Source organism: Necator americanus, chromosome IV, assembly GCF_031761385.1.
Source record: "Necator americanus strain Aroian chromosome IV, whole genome shotgun sequence".
NCBI classification, from domain to species: Eukaryota; Metazoa; Nematoda; class Chromadorea; order Rhabditida; family Ancylostomatidae; genus Necator; species Necator americanus.
Window position 1 is genome coordinate 14,256,630 of NC_087374.1, and position 19,251 is coordinate 14,275,880.

The 19,251-nt window shown below is 40.8% G+C and overlaps 1 protein-coding gene across 2 annotated transcripts; it reads left to right on the forward strand.

Annotated features, from left to right (window-relative positions):
- Positions 1-8: 8 nt before the first annotated feature.
- RB195_001240 (uncharacterized protein) lies at positions 9-18,979 on the forward strand (the record flags this gene model as incomplete). Of its 2 annotated transcripts, XM_064197929.1 has the most annotated exons (8): positions 9-44; positions 395-449; positions 15,574-15,710; positions 16,655-16,767; positions 16,837-16,903; positions 16,963-17,040; positions 18,593-18,743; positions 18,804-18,979. In XM_064197929.1, 8 exons carry the CDS (start codon positions 9-11, stop codon positions 18,977-18,979), a joined length of 813 nt encoding a protein of 270 aa, XP_064053809.1. The 2 variants fall into 2 exon arrangements, with proteins under 2 accessions (XP_064053809.1, XP_064053810.1); XM_064197928.1 differs by lacking the exons at positions 9-44; positions 395-449 and adding an exon at positions 14,356-14,467.
- Positions 18,980-19,251: the final 272 nt, after the last annotated feature.

Sequence of the window (19,251 nt, forward strand, 5' to 3'; positions counted from 1 at the left end):
GTGTACGAATGACCGTATTTTCTAAGATAGGCGCTTTTATGCAGGTTAGATTCTCATTCTATAAAGGATCGTGTTTAAAGATAGTGTTGGGCATCATTATATTTTTCTCTGATGTCACAAAAACACACAATAATGCGTTGATAGGTAATGGAAAGCTTATGTCATATGTTTGTGGGAATCTTAGACGTTTTCCTCATTGATATTGCAATCTTATTCAAACGTATCAATTGATAGGATTCTTTTTTCTCATGAATTGCCCATCCACTTGAAGTAAGATCGTCATGTAAACGGCAACGATTCCTCGCTTCTTTTTTAAACCTCCTACGAGGATTTTGCAGGTGCATTCGTCTAATCCATGGAATAGAACCCTCTCCTTACTCGCTACTTAATACAGAAACAAGTGCCGATCTCGGAAATCTCTCATCGGACTACCGACCAACCGCGTCAAGGTAACACCCGTACGAACAGTGCCACCTATTTTCTTCATAACAGTCTCCTGTGGTGTACAAACTAAACACAATACCGTGATAGAATCCGCTGACAAATAAGGTCCTTAAAACCCGCTTTTCTAAACGTAGCAATTCGAATTGGTCTTCATCACGTTATATTAAAAATAAAAATATTTCGTACTACGCAATAGGGATCAACTCGAATTGCTACGCTTAAAAATCACAGCTGAACCAGCATGCTCCTAGAAACATACAAAAACGTCTTCACACAACGCGTAGATTGCTATCTGAATTCAGAACCACTCTGAACTCTAGTCTTCTTCGAAGATGTTTCCAAGTATGGGACCTTCGTCTCATTAGCCATAACTCAACTAAAACGACAAGATAAGCTGTTGAGTGAGTTGGTCGAAGAAATCAAAGCGACGAATACTGAAGCGCCATCAGATGGATCAGATTCCGTCAATCTTCGAGATCGACGTCGTATCAAGACCGCGTCATTCGCTTTTCAGCAATCCTGTGTGTACAAATGCACCAGCAGGAGAACAGCTGTTCTCAACTTCCTCGACGCTTCAATATTGAGCAGAATGAAGACTGTAGCAAAATGACAGTATTCTACAGAAAACGTCTGGACGTTCACGAATGATCATCAAGCATGGATCGGAGATTATACCGGAATCTGCGGAACGATGAACTGCAACATCCGGTGATCTTCCGACGACAACGTCTTCGAGGACTAGCGCTTCTATGTGGGATGGACCCTCGTTGTACGTATGGAGGATTAAAGAGTAGAGTTTGGTGTTATTTAATCCATTTGGGTTGCAGCAACGCTGTCGACTTTAATTCAAAATTCTTTAAGGTTCATAAACCCGCATTGGACGTGTGCGGTGCCGAAATCGACCCCAAGACATGTTCAAGTAGAAAAACTGTAAAAAAATTGTATGAAAGCTAAAAGCCTTTCGAATGGGAGCCCAGAAGGAACGCCGAAGCATACCTGCAAATTGTTTTTTAGGGGCAAAAGATAGTGTCTGGCGGTAGCCGTCGGGGTGCGCTAACGCACCTGACTTCAATTCAATTTCGTTTGAGGGATTATAAACCCAGCCCCAGCCTTCAAAATGGTGAAGCGGTCGATGTACCAAGCCAGTGTTTTTATTCTTTCGGGCAGGCAATTTATCAACCTCGGAGGCATAAAGAGCTTCCATAGAATTGGAGGATTGGGAAATACTGACTGTGGGGTCGCAGCGGAACCTCTTACCAATTGCACAATCCCCGAACCTATTTATTTTAAAAGGGCATAGGTTGAGATTCATCGAGTCAGCGTTATCGAGCTTTCCTTAGATTTGAAGTGTAAAAAAGTGGTTCTGTGAGAAGACATATTTCAGTATGGCTTCGAAACCTTTTGATTTTTCAAAAATCTTCAAAAAAAAAAAACCAAGAAAAGATTATAAAAAAATCTTTCCTTGTTTTTTTTTGCAGATGTTTTGTTCGTAACATCGAAGGAAACCTTTCATAAAAATATCATAGTTTTGTGTAAGTAAAAAGATGATGAAATGAACATGTGACGAAATCATCATCTAAGTGGAAAGTTCCATTTCCATCTATTGGCCGCGTCTGTTTTGTGTTTAAGTAAAAAAAATCAATTAACAACACATTTTAGGGAATAAGTAGAGAAATAAATTCCTAATTCCGATAAAGAGAACAAGAAATAAGAAGGAGAAAAAACAATATACGCCCATTGTTTGTTCCCTTTACTCTAAATTATGGTTTACCATATATAAATGTGTCAAATTAAAGCACTTGATCAAATTATTCCCGAATATATTGCCTAACAAATAAGTAAACAAATGAACTGAACAAAACAATGATGATCTGTGTATTGTCAGAGGATAGAACTGATGAAATAATTCTATAGGAAGAAGTAGATGTGTTGCCGAAAACCAGATTGCCCCCGAATGTTTCCTCTTTCGTGATTGTTTCCTCCTAAGAAACATCCTGAAAATTGATAAACACGACGACAACAACAGCTGCTTCCAATGCGCTGTGTATTCGAATGGAAGGAAGATTTGAATGCACATATTTTATTATGGTAATAGTTGTTTGCTATGCCCGCAGTACATTTCTTAAAATGGCCATGGAACTAGGCATTTTAGTACATTAATGGTGTAACTGGGTACCAGTTACAACGCCTTATACAATGACTCATTGTTTGTTTGTTTAGGTCAGGTTTATACAGCTGTAGGTTGCCTAACAATTGCTGTCTGTTAATTGATTTTGTGATCTGAGGCATTCGAAAACGTGCTCCACTAGCAAAATATTAAAAAATAAAACTACCCATGAAAACTACATTGATACATTGATGTTCTATGAATATTCAACTGAAAATCGTCCAAAAATCCCAAAACTAACTGTTAAAAAATGTGTCAGATAACGACAAATGCACAAGCGTTAAGGTGACATCCTCATAAAATTACTCCTTCAAAATTTTTCTAAATTTTAACGCTAGGGAGGAAGGTATTAGATACTGGAGCGCCTCTGGGTTCCCTCACCTCTTCCTATGTGCCATCAATATCAAATATTTAAATACTTTAATATTATCACTTATTACTAGTAGTTACCAGTAGTTACTACTACTACTACTTATTACTAGTTAATATTATCACTATTATTAGTACTTTATTACTTTTTAAAGTATTTTTTTTAAAAACGTGAAGTAAAAAGTAAATAGCCTAACTTCCTCTTCTTTTTCCTCCTTTTTCCTTCTTTCGTTCTCTTTCACTTGATCTTTATCTCGTTCTTTCTCCCCTTCTTTCTCTTTTTTCTCTCTTCTTCCACAGCTTCATTAAGTTCGGCTGCACTCCATTGGATGCATAATTACAGCGCACCACCAAGAAAGTGAATTTCACCCATGCACAGAGTTTTACGGGATTATTTCTATAGCATTTTATCCTGTTGCTGTATTCCTTTTTCCATAATTTTTCCGGAGATCACGCGTAACTTTTGTCGGCAGAATAACACTGGGATACGTTTTCGGAAGTGGACACATGCTCGTTACACACGTTAATGCTTTATTTGTAGTATTTATGGCAACATAGACTGGATCGTTTTTTTTTCTTCTCAACCATGAACATGAAAAACCATGAAAAATTCACATCACTTGACGTAGAATCAGAAAAGCTCATGTGTCGAAGGTCGCTTGTCATCTCTCTCTTTTCTCCTCTTTTTCTCTATTCCTCTTCTCTATCACTCATCTACTTACGGACTACCAAACCGCCCTTCTGTGCTTCTGTTATCGGCGACCACTCGCGTAGTTCTGGACACAATACCCGAAATGCGCTTGCGCAATCCATTCGAATACAAGCGGTCACGCAGCCATTTTTTTCCTCATTTTCGGAACCTCCGCCCTCTTCGCTTTGCAAACAGTTGACGGCGGGCAATTTCTGATGCAAAACACGCGCTTATTAGGCGGTGAATTTCCTCAAAACAGACGATTTTTGGCCAGTTCTCGCTCCGTTTTCTGCCTGCACAAACTTGGCGTGTGTGCTATCAGTGATTGGCGATAAATTCCTGATAATTGTTGACTCCGGGGTAGTGAGGCTTGCTGAGGATCGATAAGTTCTTCAAACAATAATGGTGAAATTTGCTTGGAGATTTGTTTAGCACTGTTTACTTTGTGTTCGTTGTTTTTTTTTTCTTATTTGTTACCGCCGTTCGTTGCTCGTCATTCGCTTGTTTGTCGGGACACCATCATGCACCAAAATTTTATTACTCCTGAACTTCCTCAGATGGTTGGTGTTTTGAAAACTATTTTATCACCCATAATACATCCACCAATATCTTGTCCACCTTTTGGTTTATTAGACTATGTCGAATTGGATTTTGTAGTCGGTTTGAATTCAGTTTCAAAATGTTTGATTTGGGTGAGGCTGGAACTTCCAAGTTGTTTGTTTTTGCTCTTGCAGACACCCACAGACAAAAATTTGTTTTACATGAAAAAAGTAAATTTATGCTTCAGACGCAGTTCTTCTTTTTTTCCACTTCCCATTCACTGGAACTGCTTTGCTGCCATTTATGATGATCCTGAACTTCATTTCGATTCAGTCTTTCTTCATAACTTGATTGATTGATGTTTAGTAGAAATGGGTGGGATCTAAGAAACAGTAATTTAGTTCAGTTATTTCTTTTAATTCAGTAATGAGACAGAAATGCAAAGAGAGAATAAAGATGTCTGAAGAGATATATTCCGAGAAACACAGTCAATCAGTGGGAAACATTAGGATGTGCCTTACAAGTCATTCTTAGAGTTTTTCGGATTTTTTTTGTTGGAATTTTATGTTTTTCCAGTGCGAAAATTCTAGTTTTGTTAAAGTCCAAGCGCTTTTTCTCGTACTTTCTAGTTTTTTTCTTCTTTGTTCGAGATGCCAGTCTTCTCGTTTCCCAATATTTGCCCGTGTTTTTTCGCAAGCAGTCTTCTTTGATGACACGTCTTTCGAAACATTTCCTATGATGCCGACAGCTGACTGAGCAAACTTTGTGTTTCTTGTCCATTTCCTGGGAACACCACGTGGCAATTGCATCGCAACCAGCTTTTAGGGAAAATTTTGAGGTTCTCTGGCGATGACAGCCGATAGAGAGTTAGAATTGTATTCTATATTCGTAGTTCTCCCCGGCCTATCCCGTTGTTTTCCACTTTCGTGCCAATACTTTTTTGGAACTTTCTTTCCAGGGCAAAATGTCGCATAATTGTCCTCAAACGCATCCAAGTAGGCGGAATTTGCCTCAAGCACCTTTTTCAGAGTTCCATCTCTTGAGCCTAAGACTTCCACCTAAATGTGATCAGAGTTTTACAACTTAATAAAACTTGCTGTAGGGGAGGTTAGGTTTACAAATCTCATCTGGATTTGTTCTGCATTTCTTTCAGTCAGCTAAAGCGGTGCAGTTGAAATTTCTGCGTCAGATCAAAGTCATGCCAAGCGAACGGCTATTTATTGCGGGTAAGTTGGCAAATTGAAGACAAATTACTCGTGAGAATGAAAAGATCCGCGTTAGAGAGAGAGCTAGCTGCAGTACTGAACCCTATCCACTGTGGGTAGGTTCGGTCAAATCAGGATTCTAACAAATCAACATTAAACTGTTACTACCTGAAATGACCAACAACGAATTGGCTCGAGATATGGAAATGTGGAAAAAAAATCCTATCGTATTGATGATTTGCCGCATGTAGAGGGCTTAAGCGAAACCAGTCCGGTTCTTTTTCGAGGAATACGACCACTTCGACAAAGGAAATCAAACTTGGTCGAGTGTGGGCGCCTGTAACTTTTTGAATCTCGCCACTCTTCCGCAGAAATTCGGGTTAATGCCACGTAGCCGCTTATCAACATCTTTTGACGTTTCTTCTTGCAGTTTTCCCAAGGTCATCCACATACTCTGCAACAGATCACTCACGTAAATGATTCTTAAGCGAAAGGGGTTTTTCAGTGTCTGAGCGTTGATTCGCAGTGTATCAGCCGGTTTATCATTGCGCTCCTTCTAACGCTCTCATCGCTATCGCCTAGCTAATTCGTTGCGTTTTGCAATCAACCATCAGCTGTGCTGCTTCTTCTATTTGAACAAAAATTCGTTTTTCTGTGCAAGCTTCTTCTGACATCTGGACTACAAGCGGCAAACGTGATTTATGACTGCGTTGAGGCGCTTATCTGCATTCGTTCCTTTTTTTGTTCGGTCAGGAATTCGAGAGAAATTCATATCACATTTACGTATGTTTATAGTGCATAGTAGGTCCTGCTCGACCGGTTCAAATTGTTGAGCGTGAGGTGACAGCGGAAAAGGGTGCAGTGACAATAGGCTGACATCCATGGCGAACCTGTTTCTGTCAAACAGTTCATACTGACTTCTTGCTTACGTGTGGCATTTTTCGAACGGCAAACAGTATCTGCATTCATACTGCACGAACTCGACTCAGAAACTGCAAACTACTCGTCTTCAAATTTCCTTTGAAACCTGCTTCGCACTGAATCCATGGTATTTATGTCAATTCTGTTCCACAAATGTTGCATTATCCTGTAAAAAGCGATGGAAATGAGTTCCGCCGAAACGGCAAACAGGAATTGGCCGAATTTCTCAAAATGTCTTCCTTTTTGAAATACAGAGACGAAAGAACGCGCAACTTTCACATTATGATTCACGCATGGAAAAAAATAGGCGGAAACATGCATGAGTCAGGTTTGCATTTGAAATTGAAATTGTTACATTATCAGGTGACCCAAAAAAGAAATCGATAATCTTCTAAGCGAATCTAATGCTCGTTAACACGATGACATCCCGCGTCTGACCTCAATAAATTCTCTTCTCGTTTTATTTTCAAAATGAAATTCATTCTTTGCGACACGTAGATCATTCTTTTCATTTCTACCACACTCCAGCATTGTTCTATCAAGAAATGCTGTGTTCAACAGCACAGCATGATTGTTTCACAAATTATTACTGAATGCACTGATTTCTTTTCTCCTCAATATTAGAACCAAATTATCTATTTGTAGATTATTTTGTCTGTTTTCTTACATATTTCTTCTCATGGTTTTTTCTAAAGAAATTTTCCTTGTACTTCCAACTAGACAATGTTAGACAGACCCAAAATGCTACTGCCTCAGAACTTTGAGAACCTATTTCTCGTAAAGTTTTTTTTTCGCTAAAACCAAAAACCTGAGAAAAAAAATTCACTTGGACTTTTTTCTTCGACAGCTCGCGAAAAATTAAGTAGAGTGAAGGGTATGTTTCGCTTCATCTAATCTTCTCCTTTAGTCTCAGCTGTAAAAAACATTTTTTATGGAATTTTTGAAAAGTGATGGAAATTGACAAAAACTCTTCCTCACCTCTTCTTTGAAAGTGAAGTTTCTTCTAGGCGTGTATGTTGGGTCAAAGGTGACCTTTGACTTTCCTTTGCCGTCAACCTCTAATACTGGTTATTTGTGCGAGGCATTTCCGGATTTGAAATCGGAAACCACCACTCATCATGATATCCTCGAAAACATGCTATTTCCTTACAATTTGCCGACATGAACAACTTCTTTTCTTACTGATGAGAAGGATTTTTATTTTACTTCTCGCAATTTTGTTCTTTGCACGGCGAAGCTTTGGCGAAGCTTTTCTGGCTTTACCGTCCATACGCATAATAGGTCTCCCCTTTTCAAATATTTATGCTTAACAGTATACATAGTACGGTTGTACTTTCCGAAACGATTTCTGCAAATATAGCCCGACAATGGAAAAACTGTACAAACTGCGATTTAGCGAAGAGATAGAACACAGTATAATTCGCTTTATTTCCAATATCATTGTCTATGTGTCACCATCAGTTCTTTTTCCAGCGAAATATGCACTCATACTATTTTTTCATGAAAATGATTAATTAGAACAAATTTTAACCTGAAATGCGTTTTTTTCTTCCTTTTCCTCTATCGGGATGATCCTCGACCTTCACTACTTCCTTCTATCGTAGTTGTTGTGAGTTTTAGTTTTTCATGCACGGACTAAATTTGGGAACTCTTTTTAGTACGCCCATTTTCTGGGGAAATTCTCGCATAGCTCGTTCGAGTTAGTGCAACTGCCAGCAACTTGACATATCCCTCCAATTGATGGCGAGGACCAGCTGGGAAATCAAAAAGCACGCCAAACCTGTCACAGCCCTTTGAATCCGAGTTTTTTCCCGCATACATAATTGACAGGCATTCGATGCCTCTCTCGAACGAATCGACGGCTTAAGCGTTCACAAGAGTTCTGCACTTTCAGTTGTGTTATTTTTATATGTCCGGAACATGCTTCAGATCCTGTCGTTTCCTATTTTGGTGTTTTCGTCACCGCAATCCCGTACAAATTCCTGCACTGACACATCTGCTGCGCGTGTTGCAGCACCGTTCGCACAGCACACGTATTGGTCTGTGGACTGACTGCTGCTCGTCTGCTGTTCGCTTTGAATCACCTCGTTATCTTGCGGTTCTCGCCACGTTTTTACGAACCTCGGGTCGAGATTTTATAACTCGGCGACCAACGCCGCTACGTTGGGAGGATGCCGACCTCCTGGCGACCATTTCTCTCTCGTTAGATTTCCTAGAGCAGCTGGTTATAAGCTTTAAACTTCATTTATATTATAATCATCGTTTGTTTGCCTGAATTCCGACAGATCAGTCCATGTAATAATGTTCTAAGATAGTTTAAAGATGCTTTTAGCCAGAACGTAAGAATTGATGTTTTTTCCAGGTAAGATGAGGTATTTCTCTGAACTTGTATAAAATCAAGCACAATGTCGAAGTCCAGAAAGCAGTATTCTTCCCTAACTTATTCTAAAGTCCCTTATAAGTGCAGTTGAGAAGTAGTTTGATCAAAGACCATCTGACATTTTCGGTTTCTTCTCAGCTCCTATCTGTTTACGTTGTTTACCTTACACTGCATTATTGTCATTATTTCACCAAGGTTATTAGATCATAATATTTTTCACAACCTCCATGGTTCTACTGATCTAGTCAATAGTGGATACTAAGAGCGAATAATAGTAATAAAAATGAACGTACGAGCTTAATCTGCATGCGAGCCTATTTATTTATTCATTTATTCATGGAGTGTGTAAGAATTTCCATTTGCCACGAAGAAAGAAATCCATTCTTACTGATATAGTCAAAGAATCAGTTCTAACAAAATGCAGATGAAGGGTGATGAAGGCTTTTGCATTCAGAGAAAGAATTAGCGAACGAGAAATCACTGTCGTTACAGCTTTTCTTAAACTACTAAATTTACAAAATTAAATTCAATTTATTGTCACTACATCCTTTTCCATTGAGCACCCTCACATGTTCCATATGCCACCGCAGTTTGCTTACATGGAATCGCACTAATACATAAATATTTGGAGGAAATAATCAGTTTTCTTTTCTTTTCCTCGCCGCTTCCTCCAGAAACAGATTGAACCACGTTGTTCTCAGGACATCCTTCGCAGATCACTGTCACTGAAGCAATCAGCGTCCGATAGTCTTTCAGTCCAGTTGTAGTCGGTTACTTGTGAGGCGCTACTCGTTAACTACTGCAGAGTATTGTATAGCAGGGAAGTTTTGTGAAGTTAACGTTTGGTGCTATAGAATCTTTTTCTGAATGAACACTTTTCGGTCTATAGTCATCGGTTAGTTGTAAATGTAAATTTCACATTTTAATTCTCAGAAAGCTGTTTCTGATTGTCAGAAAATCCTCTAGTGGTTACATGTGTTCAGTTTTATTTTATTTTTTTTTCATGTACCGACAAATAATAGTTTCGAAATTCTCCCTTTCGTACGTGAACTGGGTTTGAGCCATGCCACAATTTGTAGCTCCAGTATCTAGCTCGTTTGTTTCCTTTTTAATAGTCTTTTTTCTTCAATAGCTTTTCTTATGGAGTTCATGGACATCAGGAGGAAAAAAACGAAAAGAATAAAGAGTTTATGGAACTGGAAACTCAAAGAATCGCCTTCGGTTTCATCTTTTGCTAATCTCTTTTTTCATAGCCTTCCGGAGTTTGTCTGCGCAAGAACGTGAGATGCTGAACGTAGTAATAAGAACAAAGCTTCTACTTCTGAAAACTTTCACTTCGAAATAAGGAACAAATTGAGAGCCGTTGAAATTACAACTGTTGGACGAGTTCTCCTACTGTGCAGTCAATTTTATTTTTATTTTTCTTCATGTTCCTCATCCATAAATCTTTGTGGACTCTCCGCTGAGCACACCCGCGCTAGTAATCTAACCTTTTGAAAACTACAACGACTTCAAGATGATCACAGAAAACGACAACATATCCCTCTTTTTTCTGTCATCAAAAGCAATGGTCGAACACGGCATTTGTGGGGTTTAAAATGCGATACCACGGGAGCTAAGAATTAGTGGCTTGATGTCGGCTTTTGTCTGGCTTTCCTACCTGAACAAACCCACTTTGACCCATCCGGTCTCTTTCAACGCGGCGAAATCGCTTTGCGTTGACTTGTCCACCTAAGGTATAACCCGTTTGCATGATGTGGTTCACCTACTGCCTCCGACTGCCCAAATGACGACCCAGGTCAACTTTGTGGCACAAGTTTGAGTCAATCTCATTCCTATCAATCTCATGCTCTATCTCATTAACATTACCTTTACTTCCTCCTTCATATTCCGTTTTCCTCAGCCGCTGGTAACGAACATCGCTTCTCAGGATTTCGTGCTTCATATAACTGACTTTGCCACAAGGAAATTTCACAGGCCTTTCCATGATTTGGTTAGATTTGACTGGCTGCCATGGGGTGTGGCTCTGCATTCGTAGTTCTCATTGTCCATGAAGGGATTCCCGGGCTTGCACTTTTGGGAATTTGAATACCGATTGACAGCGCTATGCATGTAATTGCACAAAAGGCACGCTGTCACCAGAGAACAAAGCGATGGAATCCATCGTTTCGAGGGAAACATTTTTAGCAGAACTCGAAGCTTTTTTGTCCGAGATAGATGATAGACGAAAAAAGGAGATTTGTCGTTGCTGTGGATGAAAACCATCCATTCAGGCATTTTTACAAATTCAGGGATTTGGTTAATGTTGTTGGTGCAGTTTCTCATAAATTTTAGGTGCGAAATTGAAAGTGAAACATATGTGAAATAGATGTATGCGTCGCCAACGGTAAATCATGTTGTTTTATTTGCGAACCTCGAGGGAGAACAGATGCGAATTCCCAAAGAGGCAATAACCATTGCGTTGCCCATCCAAGGATTCTTGTTGTCTTGGGAAAGCGAAAATGTTCTCTTAACGGCTATCTTTCTCCGAATTTCTCCGCTTATAGATTCTGGCTTCAGGTTTTTTTTGTTTATGAATGTCACTAAGCTGAAACCAAATTCTTCTTCCAAAACTATTGCTGGAACGAAAGCGATTTTTCCCAAAGCTAAAGAAACCACCTCGATAGTTTATTTTTAAACGCTCGTTCATTCGCTCACAAGATTTCGATACTAAAGAACTACGGTTTTCACGAAAGCGCGCCAGTATCCACGATTTTTGGACATGAGTGCCTTTAATTTTCTCAGCTAGCAGTCTCAGCTCAGACCAGGTTATCTACAGGCATCACCCCACGAATCTGGGTTGGTACGGGTTTCAGCCGGGTAATCCCTATACAAGGTCGTAGATTGTAGGGAAGAGGGTAATTCCGTTCATCTCCTCCTCTATCAGTGTAGATGGACGACCCCGGAACGCTGTTTCTTACGACCGCTTTTGTTGCAATCGCAACCTTTCCGCCCGCCCCCGTCTGCGATTCGTCGAAAACCCTTTCGTTGCGTTGCAACAAAAGCCGTCGTAAGAAACAGCGTTCCGGTGTCGTCCATCTACACTTTCCCCACAGTCTATGACGCGTATAGGCATTACCCGCCTGAAACCAGTACCACCCCAGATTCGTGGGGTGATGCCTTCAAGGCGGTGTATCAAAAAACAACGATGTTGGAGTCTCTTAGCGAATAAAGGGACTGTAATCATGCTTGATTCCTTCTAGTAATCTATAAAAAAGGGTGTGATACAACACCTACGGTCCCAAACGATACAATATATTATTTGTGGAACACATCGCATTCTCCAAATCGGCAACAGATTTGCGGTAGTAAAGATTGGGGAGCTTCTGCTGCTTATTTGAGTTATATTAGCTGAATTGCGAATCTTCAAAAACGACAGAATCGACCATATTCTGATCATTCTAAAGTTGAATTCTAGGAAGGATAGATGTGACCAAGGTTGTTTCTGACGTGTCTTTCTGGATTGCCAGACGGAATTGAGCGCTGTCACTCTCACAGCTGTGAACCAAGCCCTTATCTCTGTCTATTCTTGCACAGATCTCAACACCGTCAATTGACACACTGCCTTTAAGTCACTACGTCACTACTCCCTCGCCGCTACGGCAGTTTCCGGCACTACAATGGTCACTGCGCGGCAGAACAAAAACAACAACATCAACAACAACAATGCGACAACAACAATAACGTTGCATCCGGTGTGTGAGGGGCGTGCAGCAGGTTTTCCACTCGATTCCACTCCATCGAACTTGTATGACAGATCTCCTAGATCCTAACCGGAATGGGAGGGTGGTGTTTCGTTTTGAGCAATAGGTGACGAATAAGATTTCAAGAACGCTCGCTTTTCATTCACTTGTTTCCTTTCATAATTTCCCTACGTTGACCCCTTTTCAGTAGAAAATTTTTTCTAAAAGTTTTTAGTTTTCCCCGTTTTGAAAAGTTAGACTGAAGTGAATTTTTGATCAAAATTTTCGTTCTACACTCATCGGGATTCTCGAAATTCTTGAATTGAAAAGCCATGCGCTTTATTCATATCTCTCAACGGTGACCGGAAATTGCGAGGCAGGTGCTCAGCCCGATATCGACGTAATAGGGTTTATAGACCACCAAATGTGTCCTTCGAACGGCTGCAAGCGATTTTCTGGAGGTTTACATTCACCGGCAAATGTGGTGCGTTTGATCTCACCGTAGAAACGGATGAATTGGTCGAGTTGGGAGTGATAGGTAGGTCCTCAGACATTGTCCCATAAGAATCTGTCCTACACGAATGGCCAGAGTTGGCACATTTTCCTCATTTCTTCCTCTCTTTACTTATTCGGCCAGAGTTAGCACATTTCCCTCATTTCTTCTTCTCCCTACCTATTTACTTATTTCTCCTCTCCGTTTCATTCTTTACACTTAGAACAGAGCGGAAGTGCTTCTAATAGGAAATGCTGTTTAAATTCTTCAAACGTCGGTATTCTTTCACCTAATTTATTATGGCGTCTATTTTTACTAATCTTTTTCTATATAAAAACTTAATTCATATTTTAAGATATTTCTTGTGCTAATTGCAACTTAGTTCTGTTATTTTAAAACAAATTGAGTGAGATGAATTATAGTATTAAAATAACATTAGCAGCATACATTGCAATACAGCAGCGATTATAAAATATTTGTAGAGTACGATAGTAGCAATTTCTGTTTGTTTATACATTTGTAGATTTGTTTTACAATGCTTTTACAGTAACCTTGGTCGAGTGCACCCACCAACTGTGCTCCCTGCTGTCTCCTTCTCGCACTTCCACCACGTTCACAATACATTCTTATTTTGAAAAAAATGTTGGCTATACAAATTGCAAAGGAAAAAAAACATAAAGTGCTTTTTTCTCGCAACCCACAGGGACGCTGGTTGAACCAGTTGCTGTTTTGCTGTTGCTCTTCTGCTTTTGATTCAAGTATGTGGTTCTATTCTGAGTGAGAGAATGTGAATGAAAGGCGAGATTCGGATGCCTAACATTGGCTGTGGCATCTTCCTGGCGTCCGCCAGCTATCGCAGTGGAGAAAGTTGTCTTATTGCTGCGATATTCGCCAGTATTATAAGAAATAATAGCTATGGATCACTAGTACAAAGCAGAGAATGAATTTTTTTTTGCAGCGAACCTCTCAACTAATATGTTAATTATTATTTGGTAAGCGCTGCTGCGCCCTCCTCACCATAGACTCTTCTTCAAGTTTATCACTTTACTGTTTGCCAAGTTTTTAAATTCAGCTTCGGCTTTAGTGCATTTTCGCACCATATTTCCAAGATTTCATTTCGCCAGATCCATGAAAAAGATCTTCTTGACATCGTTATTTGTAAATAAACATACTTTCTTTATTTCTTGAGCATTCTTAGTGGTCAGGAAGGGGGATAGTCGGTAAGAGGTTCCACTGTGTCTACACGATCCATCGGAGGTTCGAATCCGCCCTGGTGCTCACCAATTTCTTCATCCCTCCGCGGTCGATAAATTGGCACCAGACCTGGCTAGGGGAATGAAAACACTGACTGGAAGCAACGGGTAGCCCCCGCAGGTCACGTATAGGCAAGATAAAGTTTTAAAGGAGAAAATTTCTGGCGTTAATGGATCCGCTTGGGATGCGCCCCCACGTTCACTTCAATTCGGAATCTTTTGAGGTTTACGAACGTGTAGCTGGCCTCTACAATGACTTGCGGTGGCTAGCCGATGTGTCAAGTAAGTGTTTTTATCCTCCCAGACAAGTCTGGTACCAATTTATCGACTCCGGAGGGATGAAAGGCTTGGTGAGCACTAGGGCGGATCCGAACCTCCAATCGATCGTGCAAGGCGCGCACTGTGCTTTTCTTCGGACTACAGTTTCCCGTTAGACTTCAACGTCTCCTTAAACATACTTTATGATGTGCTCTTATACTCATTTGCTTGTAAAGCAGTCTCTGTTTCTGACTTATTTTTTCTCCGCTTGCTCGTAATTCATACCGTGCTACTGCATCACAAAGTGCGAATCCAATGCGGAACAAGGAATACATAATAACAGTTTCACGGTGTGTTGTCCTTGTCGACGAGAAGTATAGTACGTGGACGAGATGACACACTGTGGCATCCAACTATAACTCGCTGCACCTTTTTGAGTTTTACTCTCAAACGCGAAACCAAAATGCTCAAATTTCTTTACTTCGTCCACAATTTTTTTGGAAGCAAACGTAGAATCTTGCGCAAACAATACTTCAAGACACTGATTAGCTGCTCTAGCAGTAAATTCACGGCGCAGAAATTCGATGGTGGAAAAAGTGATGCGCTGACCTTCGTTGGATGAAAAAAAGTTGATTTATGGAGTACTGAAGTGTCCGCATGATGGGTGTGCGGCTCCGAATAGTCTGTTGAAGTTCCACACAAGAAGTTTCTCCTGCATCCTCCGTGTTTTCGCCCCTCTTTTCGTTAATCATGCTAAAATAGGAGAATTGCATCGAAATTCGCTGCGATGGTGATGACCTCACGTGTCAGCTGACGGTCAACACTGATTACTTATCAGTGTCAGTGTTTTATTGTTGTTTTTGGACATTAATCGCAATTTTTACCAGTATTTGGCTGAAAATATTGAAGACGGCCGATCATTCCTACTTCTTCATTGGATTTTGTTGTTGTAGCTGTCAAGATAGGATGTGCACATGCTTTTCTTCTATTTACCTCACTGAAAACACCAGATATGAGAACTAGAGAAAAGAACCAGTACTTCTTTCCGCTCCTCCGTTCTTTCTAGATCGTAGATGTGCTGTTTATCTGCACTTGATAATCAGAATAGATTTTTTTTAAATCTTTTTCAGAGCAGCTACGTTCAATTATGGTAGTTGTGGAACCGCCTTCACTTCTGGAGCGAGCAGAACTAACTCGACCAATTCCTGAAAATGCTAGAAAACTTGCTCATCTGGTCGAAGTAAACGAAAGACGAGTGGAAGTTGGGGTGAGCTTTGCTGAACAATAGTGAAACAATACTGAACAATAACAACAATACACCCTAGCACATTAATTAGTGGTCAGGTCATTATTGAAATCGGTCTTTCAGGATGTCTGAGCTTACCCACATTCTTAAATGACGAAGGGAAGGTGCAAAGCAGAAACGTCTCCTCTGCTGTCATTTACTCAATTACTCATAGTTGGGATTGTGGTCCTCTAAAGCGTAAATCCAAACAAAATTAGGGTTAAGTACAAGTGTGGCGTATGAGCACCAGAGAGTTCCACGGAAATAGTGATTCTTTGCAATTATCGAACAGCTGAGAGTTGTGGTGGAAAGCAGTTCCTTCGACTTTTTAATTAATCTGTTTGGAAGTAGCGGAACGTACTTTTTATGATGAAGTAGCGCCCCAACCTTCAAAATTTACCGTATTTTCTACCATAGTTTTTCTATGAAGCCACCAAGTTTAATTCAGTGTAACTCTGCATCACCTAACAATTCTACAACATGCCTCAATTAACTTAGAATAAAGCGTAATTTTTGTAAATGATGTGATCGCCCTCTGTATTTGGACGAGAAGTAATTTCCCCTCATAAATTGAGGGATATGAGCATCTGTCCGTCAAAAGTCGTTGGGACGCTATTCAAATGTAGATTCTCCCACATAAGGTTGCACTTTTATATTCTGTATGTATATTCTGCCTCCTCGTTTTAGTCGGTCAAGCAAAACGGGCATAGAAAAGCGCTGAAATCCAGTTTTTGGGACATTAAGAAGCGAGAGAGTTAAGAAATGCTAGCAGCGCTAGCTTGAATTGACAAGATTTCTACTTTTTTCTTGAGGTTATGGGGCTTGTTTTTATTCCAGTCACGCCTCTCGATCCGCCTCACAATGACCTCAACTATTGTCCAAAGTTCCTTTCATAGAGTAGTCAACAAAAAGATCCTGCGTTTCAGGATCACAATGTATTCTACCGTGAAGCGCTGCCCCCAGATAGTCACTATGCAAAAGCTGCTATTGTCTTCCTACACGGACAAGCATATTCCTCTTCAACGTGGACAGATCGAGGGTGAACATACCTCAGACTCGGATCTTTTTAATTTTTCTGATGTCATCATTCTTAACGACGCGTCTTCAGATCTCTAAGCACGTTCGCAGCTCTAGGATATCACTGCATAGCACCGGACTTGCCAGGATCTGGACAGGTTCTGTGCCGAATTTCATTCGTCTATACGCTTTTTCATCTACGATTTTGTTTCTGCAGACACGTGGGCCCGCAGTAGGAGTTCACGACAAGCCGCAATTTCTGCTTTCCTTTCTTGACGCTGTTGGAATCAAACATGTAAGTTATGCACTTAAGTTCTTAGTCAAGGGGAATCTATCACTCTTCGTAGTCGTCGGTATTCACCCTTATCCGATGACTTCAAGAGGTCTGAACGCACGTCGTGGTCATATGGGCAAATAAAGTTCCCTGTGCTTTTATTTAGTTTTTGAATAATACCCATCGGACCTCTTAAAAATGGTCGCAACAGTGCAGTCTTCCTAGAATTCGATAGAATTCCGTGGTTGTAAAATTCTAGGCTGAGGAAAAGAGTCCTGAACGGAGTTTCCTTCTTTTGTTCTAAAAATTTCAGGCCAAATCAGAACAGACAGACAACAGTCGGACAGCACTGGGTTATCTGTGCGTGCATGCATCTGTGTACAGAACAACTCGAACTGACTGAAGCCACCTGGGATCTATCGTCTATTACGAGTTCATATAAGGCCATAGTCCGAAAACCGTTGGCACCAGCATGGAGGGGGGTTCGTTAGAGAAGGAAATCATCTCCCAAGCCACGCCTTGTCGCTGGTATCAGTGTTTTGCAGTCAGCGGAAACATCGCTCAAACACCGAACTCGTTCTGAATGCCCCACTGCCTTCGACAGCGAGACTCAGTGACTTCAGTCCAATGCCGAAGTTGTCTCGACATGGAATTACACAAACTACCGTGGCTTGAGCGAATAGTCAGCGATCAGGTTCTCTTAAACGTGGTTTCTCCGCCATTATGGAAGAGATTCTCTCTGAGACAATGTTATCGGAAACCAAAATTGCATCCTGTCAATCATACCAACACCCCGAATGAATCTCTTGCGACGATGTACCTCAAGAAGAGCCAAAAGATGACCTACACCAGGCAAATATTTAGGTTTGCTATTGGGTGAATTCTCAAGGATCCCTCTCTCCGAGAAGTCCGAAAAGCGACAATCTCTGTCCACCTCTCGAAAACGACCTCAGATTACAAAGGTGACCCCGTCACATGATCGCCGAACTCGGATGGTAAATGCAACTCGAAGCTGCCTATTCTGTGACGCCATCCTGGCGAATACCATCTCATCTCTTGACTCTCTCACTTTGAGGGATCAATTCGCGAAAACAAATTCAGCGATCAGTCGGAACTCGAAATTGATTCTTCGACTCGCAGCTGCTACAGTTCTAAAGGACGAAAATTAAAACACTTCCGGATAGTCGGACAGATAAACATGATATCAGCTAAGGTAGATCGATTTAGATCTCACTATAGTGAAGAAGGACTTTAAAAAAGAAGATTTTCCTTCCAAGCTTTTTTTCTCAGCCCCATAAACGCTGGATTCGCTATACGATTGAAAACTGCTTTGAACTGAAGTGATTTTTTTCTTTCAAATTCAAGGAAAGAAGGAGCTCCTTTGAAGTGTTGTAGCTTATCCTGGAGCGCGAGCGCATTTATGCTGACCTCTGCGCTATTTTCGCAGGCATTTAGTTTGGTACGGATCCGCTTAAATTCTATTCGTATCCAGAGGATTTTCAGTGGATATGAGTGCAGTAAACGGTCAAGACGCTTGTTTGTTTTCGATGAGAATCAGAAAGAAAAATTCCAGGTAATGGTCGTGACAGCTTCAATGGCAGCTCAGTATGTGCTACCGTTGTTAGCACGTGATATTTTTGTGTGTGCTGTAGGAATTGCACCATCGAACACCCATGAAATCGCACAACCCGCTCTCTATCGGACACCTATCCTTGTTCTTTGGGGTACGAAAGTCTGGATTTTTGGCTTCGAAACCAGAATTAACTAAACACCAAAAGTTGCAGGCGACCACGACACTTCATTGGGCCCGACAGCGGCGGCGAACCTTCGCGTTTTGCCGAACGCTCGCCTACATAAAATTCCTAACGCTGGTCATGCTTGCTACCTTAACAACGCTCAGGCTTTTGAGGAGGTCTGTGTGAACTTCTTCGACCTTGTCCGGAACTACCATGCGCTGTGACTGTGCGCTCGGATCGCTACGAATGTCTCCTGAATGATCTTCAAAAGATGAAATTCCGCAAGTGTTGCCATGATTCTGCTCAACTTTTGTCATGAGATTTTTTCCCTGTGTGCTTTGTGTGCTCTTCCAATCTTCCTTTTTTGTTACGAGTATAAATACAACTCGGTTTTTGCGTTACCTCCAATTGTAACTACTAAGGCGACATGCAAAGAAAACTGTGAAAACCGGGTTTGTAGGGATTTTCCGTTTCCAATTTTACTGTGTGTACATAT